Here is a 10,000-nt window from a genome sequence, read left to right as displayed (position 1 = left end):
ATTTTGAGCGTTGCCATTTCGATTTGAATTCAAGTGAGTGACAAATTGGCATATCTTGAAAAATCGATATTGGTCGTTGACTTACCGATTAAACCTTGGCCAAACTATCGAACAAAGTTGGATTCAACCCTCCAACTTTGCTCGATCCAACATTGTTCGACCGTTTGGCCACCCATGTTGGATGATGTTCGTCCAACATCTTTTGTTCGATCAAGTGTTGGATGGAGTTTGCTTTTGATCAAACATTGCGACCAACAATTCTGCTCGACACAAAAATGTTGCGGTGTTTTGCCGCTCTTCCAAAAAAGTTGTGTCCTGAATCTAGTCACGTTCGCGCTGCTAGCCAATCACGAATCGCTATTTATTTTCAAGCCTAGCCTTGTAGCATTATTTGTAACAAAGATGGCGCACAAGGATCAACGGCCAGAAGCCTGGATCAGCGAACATGAAGCGAGGCCATGTCTTTGGGACACTTTTAGTCCCCTTAATCACTTTCGCTCTGTTTGGAGATTTCTGGTTCAATAGCGTTTACAATTTTCTGCAAATTGATTCGAGCTCACTATCATTATCTCCTAAGAGCTGGTGTATCTTGCAGTAAAAATACCCCTTTCTACACGTTCTCTTCTCTTCCTCGTTTGAATCCATCATTTCCGTCCTGAAACAGCTCCAGTAGCACAAACGCTACGAGCGATTTTCGTTTCAGTGTTAGCGCCATACTTATAAATTTAGCGCCAACTTGAACTTGAATGTTTCATCAAGCAATGTTGGATAGTGTTTTGGGACTACCTCAACATTTACAACCAACAATGTTGCATGTGGAATTCAACTTTGTTCGATAGTTTGGCCAGGGCTTTAGGTTACATCTGAGTGAGTGACAAATTTGCATATTCTGATCACTAACGATCGACGTTAATACGCGTACGCTTCGCGTATCCACAACTAAAAACCATGCTACTAGTTTCAGTTCATTAATGTCGTCGATGCAGTTCTTTTTTCCTACTATTTTTTGCGCTCTAAACATTATCCATAGTCTGTGAAGAATATCTCTGCTTTTTAACATGCATTCTTTTCTTCCGGTCTTTGCTGCCACCTTTGCGCGTGATCTTTTGACATGTTTTGATACCCAGGGGTTCTTGCTCGCGACTAATTTCCGGCTTCCAAATTCTCCCTTCACGTCTTCCAAATTAAATGACTTCCACCCTCGCTGTTTTTTGTCACTACTATGTTGTAATCTCCAGTTCCGATCCGTGGCTCTTGACAATAACTATTGGATCCAAGCAGCTTTTGTAATATGAAGTAGGATGAAATTGTTTGTTGCCAAGGACAACAAGACAAGATGCCGGCGAAACTGCAGAATTTGTAATTTGTATGTTTAGTATTTACTTGCGCTTTATTTGGACAAGCGCAAACGTCGGGTCAAAATAAAATAAACATCAAGTTCAAATATAAAAGCCATTCAACATACCAAACCATCCAACAGTCTGTGTAACAAGAGATTTATTATTCAGCTTCTATTTAGATGAATAGAAAGCGTGACAGTTCATGTGTTCAGATGTGTTACACGGACTCATTTACCACGAAATAATTGTTAAAAACAGGTTCATTGTCATTTCTATCGTGATCGTCACCGGGAAGCATTTTGGACACTTAAAAACCTACCAAGAGAAAACAGTATTGAACCTGCGCTTACGAAAATCGGTACGAAAGCCTTTTATTCAGTTGTAGAAGTAATTTGACCCTCTACAGGTATACGTATGCAACATATTTAACAGCGGATTGTCAAATTGAAAAAGCCATTCTTTGGAAATTTCTTGTCCATTTCCGTTGGTGTATTGATATACCTACTAAACGTTATTGATATTGTCCATTTCAAAGGAATTTTGTGGATATTTAGCTCACTAAGAATCTTTCTATCTTCACACAGTTCTCGTCACTTCACCCGAAGATTCAAGATGGTTGAAATCAAGCAACGAGAGACGTGGTCTTCAAAATTAGATTTTCTTCTGGCTCTGATGGGCTTTTCCATCGGCCTTGGCAACATATGGCGGTTCCCGTACCTTTGTTTTAAAAATGGCGGAGGTGAGAACAATTTTCTTCATAATCTTCTTCATACAAAAGACGGGTATCTGACGACGCCGTACCAACTGCTCCACGAAATATTTTAATCGCTGTTCGTCTGGGATGAAACCACTTATATGTTCTTAGTCATGGGTCATCATTGTTTTTAGACATTATTGTGTTATACTTGGTGATAAATTCTGCTGAACTTTTATACCCAAACGCGGCTTTCTGAGGTTACTTTTTAAGGACGATTATAAACTGACAGTCCGAACACAAAACATTTTTTGTCGCTTCTCAAAATACACATTTTTCCTTGAGGAAATCACCGGAGAACGCTAGTGGCAGTCTAAACGTAGAGACGAGATCTTTAACTAATGAACGTCCAATTATTTCCCAACGAATTTGCAGTCGAGCCCTCTAGGCCCACGTGGTTTTCTCGGCTGGACCGCGTGTTACCTGATTGAAATTAATCAGCACATGGCACCTGCCGTTGTGATGTTTGTATTTTTCTCTTCAAAGCCATGAATATTTGCTGCGGTGACCGGCTGATTTAATTCAACTGACAAAACCATACTAAAGCAAACGCGGCTTGTGACTGAATCCGAATGAACTTATAAAATTGATATTGTACTTGTGAAGTGGCAAGTGTAGCGCGCTAAAAGATAGCTCACGCTTTTGAAATTGCATACAATTATTGCTACGCTACATGTTAAAATTGTGTAAAGTTAGGAATGCTTTTCCTGTCATTTCTTAACATTTGTCGTGATATTATTTTGACTCCTGCGCAGTAGTCGAGACATCTTAAAATATAATCCGAATTGGAAGGCAGCGTAATAGCAGTTCGTGTTTTCTTCTGAGGGTGGGTGCCCAAAATTTTGCCTCACCGGACTGCTCAACCATACCTCTAAGCCTTTTCGATCGTGTTTCCTTTTCTAGTGTAAAGCAAAATCACAACAATGCGACCTTTGAACCGCTGTTTAAAGTAAATTAGACCAGTTACCAATGCACCTATCAGTATTGCATTTCTACAGTCTTCGGGGAGACACAAACGCAAATTTTCCATATTTGAGTGCTTTTTTAATTTGCCTACGAAAGTGCTCTTTACACCTAAGTAATTGGTTATATTCAAACTTGTGGTAGATTTTGAAAAGGTATGGAAATAGCGTATGTAAGTGTTCTTTTGTTGGGAATGCAAGCTAAAGAAGTCTTCGCGACAAGAACATGTTACGCCGAGTTCGCAAGCTGATTTTGTCTCTCCAAAGAAGCTACAGTATGTCATGCGACAAAAGTTCCAGGTAACATTTCATTCAAAACTGAGTAACGTTAAAAATCTTTGTTAAGTTCAGTGTGTTCAAACAGGATTTTACCGAAATGATGTCCTTGGTGCCCGCAACCTGAATCTACGACCAATCTTATTCCAGTTCCGTTACATATAGAAGCGAAAATGGCAACAATGATAACCAAAATGAAAGCAATAGTCACTTGCCAGTATAAGAATCATAAAATGGTTTTGCCAATGGTAATGAGATTTATAATGAACCAATCAAACTGCGGCTCAAGCAAGCTCTGTTAAACCATTTAGCCAAGTGAGGCGGACGGGAATGCTATTTGGTAAGTAGAAAACTCGAATAAAGAGAGATTTCTGTGGCATAACCTTTGCCCTTTTATTGCGAATGATACAGAATACTGCGTTTGTTGCACAGAGCTCAAATTCTCCTTCGTTGCCGGCGTAAATACCTGCCCAGTCTTAGCTGCTAGGCAAGATTCGTATAAAAAGCCCTCTGATCTATTGGGTCTTTACAGCGTCGCAATACAACTCTCCGAGGTTTCGTGTCATGACGTATTTTCTTTTTTTCGTACATTAACGTGACAATACATGCAAATTACAAATAGGAAATCAGACATGATAAACGCCTTGATGATTTTGCGTCATGAATGTTGGCAAATTTAGCCAAAAACCACCCTCCCCGTAAAATAACTAGGGACGCAATGTCTTTTCTCAACATCAGTTTCAATAATATTTGTTCGCAAAAGTAAATGGAAAGAAAACGTTGGCGCCGTCACAAAATCCTCATTTACGTCGCAATTCGTTTTAAATCGAATAAATGAGTACTCGAAAGGAACATATATTGTCCCTGATAAAGCTATGAACAAATATCGTATCTGGTATGCAATTGGCAGCTTTATAGGTTTGTTGTTAAACTGACGAAAATAGGTAGAGTTACAGACTTGGACAAGGTTCTTGCCTGAAAAAAATTAATCAGTCAGTGACATTTCACAACTTATTCTCCAAACGAATCGATTATTGTATTATGTCTCTTTGTCTTTTTAAACTTGCGTGGAACATATTTCATTGCACACATGTTCTCGGCCAAATTCGTGGGGGCTTAAGAATCGTTAAGAATATAGCCCTATATCAGGGAGAAAAGTTGAGCAAGACGAACTTGAAAATCTTAGGTCCTTACAGGAGTGAAAATTACTTTGCAAATTGAAGGCGAAACCTTCTCTCACCTTTGACAGAGACGGGCTCTTTCTGCAATTAACGTACACTTCAACCAACCGGTCCAAGCGAGACAAAACTCGAATTTTAATGACCTTTGATGCAACCTTCCCCGTGAGCACGTCATCATTGTTTTGATTGATCATTGGTCGACATATACGCAGTTGATATTCTGTACTATCTCCAGCATGTACTTTTGGGTGATTTTTGTTCCCACCTCGCAAACTGAAGTTCAACTTACGAATGGAAAAAAGGCGATTCCGGCGAATGCAGATGAAGCCGGTTCGATGGAAAACAGCTTGAGAACCCCTTTGAACAACCCTTTTGAAAGTCACAAAAATAATGGACTTTGTCCATTCAATAAATTTCTAACCAGTTTTTAAAGACAAATATGGGCTCAACTATTCACCAACCGTAATAAGTGTTCCCGGCTGAAATTTCTATCATTGGCCGTTTTCACACCAGAGAGGGATATTCCATCTAAAGGCGCTTTCCTTTTGTCAGAACTGGCCGGCCAGACCCGTCATTTTATAAAGAAAATGCAACAATTTGAAGGAACACTTGCACGCCCTCACATTCTTATGGAAAAGTATATATCATCCTCGAGGTTTGTTAATTTGAAGGCGTTGTGGAGTTAGTCCTTCCAAATGCCCGGTCTGGCCGGTCAGTTCTGTCAAATGGAAAGCGCCCTAAGACAGGTTTATCCGTCCAACACGGATAATCCGTCTTAGTGTGAAAACGGAACGGTGTTCATTTTAGACGGATTATCCGTGCTGGACGGATAACCCGTCTTAGAAGGATTATCCGTCTCTAGTGTGAAAACGGCCATTTACTATTCGTTGTATGAGTCGCTTAATTGAAATTTTCCTCAGCAATAATATTCTTGCATATCAATAGTTTTGCTAGTACCTATCCCCTTGATAGTGATTTCTTCACCTTTTGAACAACCGAGGCTTGATCCACTTTGCAAAAGGAAGATTTCTTATAGGACGTTGTCACTGGCTTTAACAAAGGCGAGTGCTCCGAACTGCAGTCGAACCTCTAAACCTGTTCGCATACTCTACTAATAAACAAAAGGACACTACAGAGTTGAAGACGCTAGCCAAAACAAGTTCCATTGATTTCCCCTCCCCCAGAAAAATCATTGATGGGTCTTCGACACTCACTGAAAAAGTTATCCAAGGAATAGTCCTCAACATTGTCTAGGGTGAGTGGGGAGAAACTTAAAAACTGTTGTCACTTGTGGGTTGGAAATAATTAATCTGAAAAGGAGTGTCTTCCGCTACCTCAGCTGGTACTTGCTTATCTACGATAAGGCAGTATAACCAATTGAGGGCACAAGCAGCAGATTCTCTCTACAGATTCGTGACTATATTTCGTAGTAAAAACTGATAGATCCTTCGTGGCATGTGCTAAAGTAAAAAATGTCACAATGCTGGTTAAGAAAAACCTGCACTAGTCTAATAATATTGAAAGAAATATAGATATTTGAGGTGCGGGCGAAAGACGAAACAGGCAAATGATCCTCGCATTGATTTGGACCACTGTGATGACGAGTATCATTGTCGATGAGAGTTTGTTTTTTACCACAATATTCAACGCCAAAGAAAGTTTTTATTTCAGAGCGTGACCAAAATCATGACACGAAGAAAGAGCAAGCGTTGTCTGTAACTTTCTCGCGATATGATTGGTTTATTTCCCAAAATGGGCGTTCCTGATTGGCTATTACATTGCGTGACAAATTGACGCGAGCATGATGCGTACAGCGTTGTCTAAACTCTTATCGACAACTGCAAATTAGCCAATCAGATTGCGACATTACAAGCAATTGTGGTAAAATTAAGCAATTGTCTGTGATAGACACCTGACGAATTCAGATAGAGACCTGGGCCCGTTTCTCGATGGTCCCGAAACTTTACGGACCATTTTCGGGTGTCACAATGCCCTTTGTATCTCAAGAACGGAGAGGGTTTAATTCGTCACACTTCACAGTCATTTTTCTTTTTGCTTCCTTGAAAACATGTCAAAAGATCGGCTTTCCAAAACGAGCGGTTGCCAGTTTCACACATGGCTTATCGGGCCCGAAAAGTTATCGGGACTTTCGAGAAACGGGCCACAGCTCCCAACTGGGTGGTTTTATAACTCAGTTGGCATTGCAGAGATCGTGGGGTTGGAATCATGTTGGGGCCACCTGGATTCTTCGTGTGTCTATCAGAGTATTAGAGACAATTACTTAATTGTCCAAATCATTGTGAGGATCATTTCTCTCTTTCGAGTAAATAATACTGTCCAATCGAACAACGATTGCGGTCAGATAATATCGGTAAGAATTGCCCTGCGTGGCAGCATAGACATTTGGATGGTACGTGCAATTATTGTTACTTTAACACAAATAAAATACATTTTATTTGTTGTTTCATTTTAAATTATACACGACACTTTCAATTGGACAGGTTGCTTTCTTATTCCCTACTTAATTTGCTTGATCGTGGCTGGAGTACCTGTGCTTGTGTTGGAGATTGGCATGGGACAGTTCACAAGTCAAGGTGGAATAACGGCTTGGAAGATGTGTCCACTTTTCCAAGGTAGGAATTACTATACATGAAAAGTTTATGTCTATAAAGATCATGCAATGCAGTCCAAGATTAATTCCCTAAAAAGCAGGTGTAATCAAGTGAAAAAAGAGGAACACTGTGACAGTTTGCTTTTGAACTTGCAACTCCGGCTGCTACTATTTTTAATGTATCTTTGTCGTCTGGGGTTATGCCAATCTCGTGGAAGGAATCTAATATCATCCCAATCCCTAAAATAACAAAACCCACATGTGAGATTTATATAAGACCAATCTCACTTAGAACCCTTTTTTTAGAAGACTTTGTGGTTTCATGGTTGATTGAGGATGTCAGGGATAAGATTGACCCTATGCAGTTTGGCTGCCTAAAAGGAACATCCACATCTTAGTGTCTGTTAGAGATGGTACATAATTGGCTTTTACAACTAGACAGTCCTTATGACCGTATAGGTTATAACATCCATGTCCAAAAGCTCATTAACCTTAACGTTAGACTTCTGATCCCTTGGATCATCAACTTTCTATCTGATACAAAACAACGCGTTAAGTTAAATCAGACATTTTCGGACGGGCCTTTTAAAGCAGGGGTCCCCCAGGGGACCAAATTAGGCCCGATTTTGTTCCTCATAATGGTCAATGATTTTGGGAGGGCCATGTCACCTAATTTTGCAATGTGGAAGTACGTGGATGATGTCTCGTTGTCAGAGAACCTTAGTAAGGGTAGCTTATCGTCCTCCCAGTCTACAATCGACTATATAAACAGCTGGCCCCTGGCAACTGGAAGCGTCTTAACGCTAACAAATGCAAGGAGGGGCGTTTGTGTTTTTTCAAAGGAAAACCCAGTTAGCCCCCTTAACAATTGATGATCAACCGTTAGAAGTGGTCACCTCACATAAGGTCCTGGGGCTTATTATTCAGAGTGACTTAAATTGGAACACGCTTGCATATTCTACGTGTTTTTCGTCGGGGCAGTGTCCCAGCAGCTGACCTAGTCTCAATTTGTGTGTCTTTGATACGCTCTATTTTGGAATATAGCTGCGAAGTCTGGCATTATGCTCTTCCTTCCTATTTGTCTGAACAGCTCGAAAGAGTCCGAAAACGAGCCTTTGGTATTATCTTTCCCAAACAAACCTACAGCAGGGCACGTGAACTTGCTGACTGCCCAAGGTTGGGCGTACGCCGCATTGATCTTTGTATTAGAACGTTAAAGAAAATTGACGGGAAGGGCCCTCTCTAAAAGCACCTGACAATGACGAGGGTGAGCGCGCGTGGACGTACGATGAGAAATCCTACCCACAGAACCCTATATAAGTGTAGAACGGAGCGTCATAAAAGGAGCTTTTTTCCTAGTGCAATAACTGCTTTTAATAATAATATTTAGAATCTACAGTTTTATATAATCTTTATATTCCATATGTTTTTTAGTGTTTTTTGTTGTTGTAAATACACATTCATTTTTAAATGCGAAAATGTGTTTCAATAAATTATTATTATTATTATTATTATTATTATTAATTATTATTTTTAAGAACTAGTGAAGTCTTATTTATTCATATCTTATAAGAAACACAACCTCTTGATGGCGACATGCATGGGCAGGTTTTGTTACACCGAAGACAAATAATGGTAGACGTGTACATCGGAAGATACTCCGATTCTTGCAGAGAAAGCTTAGTCTGCCAAATAGCGAAAGCTTCTGTGGAATTATAAGAATAACTTGCATCGCTTTATTGTGAGCAGTTTACAAGTAATCTAATTTTTCTTGTGCAATCACAAATATATAAGATAGTGTCACACGCAAGGATAATGAATTGAAGTTCCATCTAGGCGGTGCGTGCAAATATAAGGGAGCTTAAGCACGCGCGTTTTTGAGACGCGGACGGCAACCGGATTTTTCGACTAATCATCTCTAATAAACAAAAGATACTTAGCAATGTAAATGTAGTTGTGTGAGGACTAGTTAAAAGGGAAGACAACTCACTTCCGGTAGCCGTCCGCGTCTCAAGAACGCGCGTGCTTAAGCTCCCTACAATTTACTTTAGAGAACGTTTTCCAAATCGGATTTAAAATTACGCGAGCAACTACGCATATTTTAAAATCTCCTGAGTACTAGTGGTCCATTACAGACCTGTATCGTCAGCAACATTGACTCGGTTTTTTTTCTCAGCACAAACTTCAGCGTTTTTTTTTCAATGTTCGGTTTTGTGGGGCTCCGATAGCGACTGATTTTCAATGCAAAGAAACGCTTACCCTACATTTCGGCAACCTAAGAAAAAAATTGTGTGCTTTTAACATCGTTCTTCCAGCCTGCCAGACTAGACGAACAATCAATTTGACAAAAAAGAGATCATTTCATAACTGTAGGCCAAGGGGCGATGGATTGTGACTTACAGCAAGTTATTGAGTAAACAGCCGTAAAATGGGCAATAATGTTGGCATGGACGTTACATACCATTCTGTTGTCTAAAAGAAAAAAAAAAAGTCTGATAGAGTGTATCATACCCGGTATGTGTATTTGTATCAAAGCGATCATAAATCTCTTGACGGATGCCTTTTTTGTATCAGGTATTGGCTATGCAGGAGTGGCTGTAATGCAATACATTAACATCTACTACACTGTTATCCTTGGCTGGTCTCTGTTTTACATGTTTGCTTCTTTCCGATCAACTCTTCCGTGGTCTCATTGTGGCAACGAATGGAACACGGCAAACTGTGTGGATAACCGTAAGGGGAACAGTATTATCGAGGAAACACTGAATAATACCTTCGGAAATATCACTATCTCCGCCAATGGCACTTTTAACGGCACTGCATCGAATGTTACCGCGGGTAAACCGGTGTTAGCAAGCCAGGAATATTGGGAGTAA

At 40.0% G+C, this 10,000-nt stretch overlaps 1 protein-coding gene across 8 annotated transcripts in view; it reads left to right on the top strand.

Moving 5' to 3' along the window:
- The window catches only part of LOC138012597 (sodium- and chloride-dependent taurine transporter-like), a 40,818-nt gene that overhangs the window by 21,863 nt on the left and 8,955 nt on the right, over nt 1–10,000 (top strand). For 6 of the 8 annotated variants that reach the window (XM_068859402.1, XM_068859408.1, XM_068859403.1 and 3 more), the window contains 3 exons: nt 1,925–2,079; nt 7,015–7,146; nt 9,699–9,996. In XM_068859402.1, the coding sequence (XP_068715503.1) occupies nt 1,953–2,079; nt 7,015–7,146; nt 9,699–9,996 (557 nt within the window). In that variant the 5' untranslated portion in view covers nt 1,925–1,952. Of the gene's footprint in view, nt 1–1,456; nt 1,699–1,924; nt 2,080–3,211; nt 3,357–7,014; nt 7,147–9,698; nt 9,997–10,000 lie in introns of those variants that run through there. The other 2 variants (XM_068859404.1, XM_068859409.1) reach the window with 2 other exon arrangements.

This window comes from Montipora foliosa, chromosome 8 (genome assembly GCF_036669935.1).
Source record: "Montipora foliosa isolate CH-2021 chromosome 8, ASM3666993v2, whole genome shotgun sequence".
In the NCBI taxonomy this organism is placed as follows: Eukaryota; Metazoa; Cnidaria; class Anthozoa; order Scleractinia; family Acroporidae; genus Montipora; species Montipora foliosa.
Note: the sequence above shows the minus strand (reverse complement) of the source record. Positions and strands in the feature narration are given on the sequence as shown.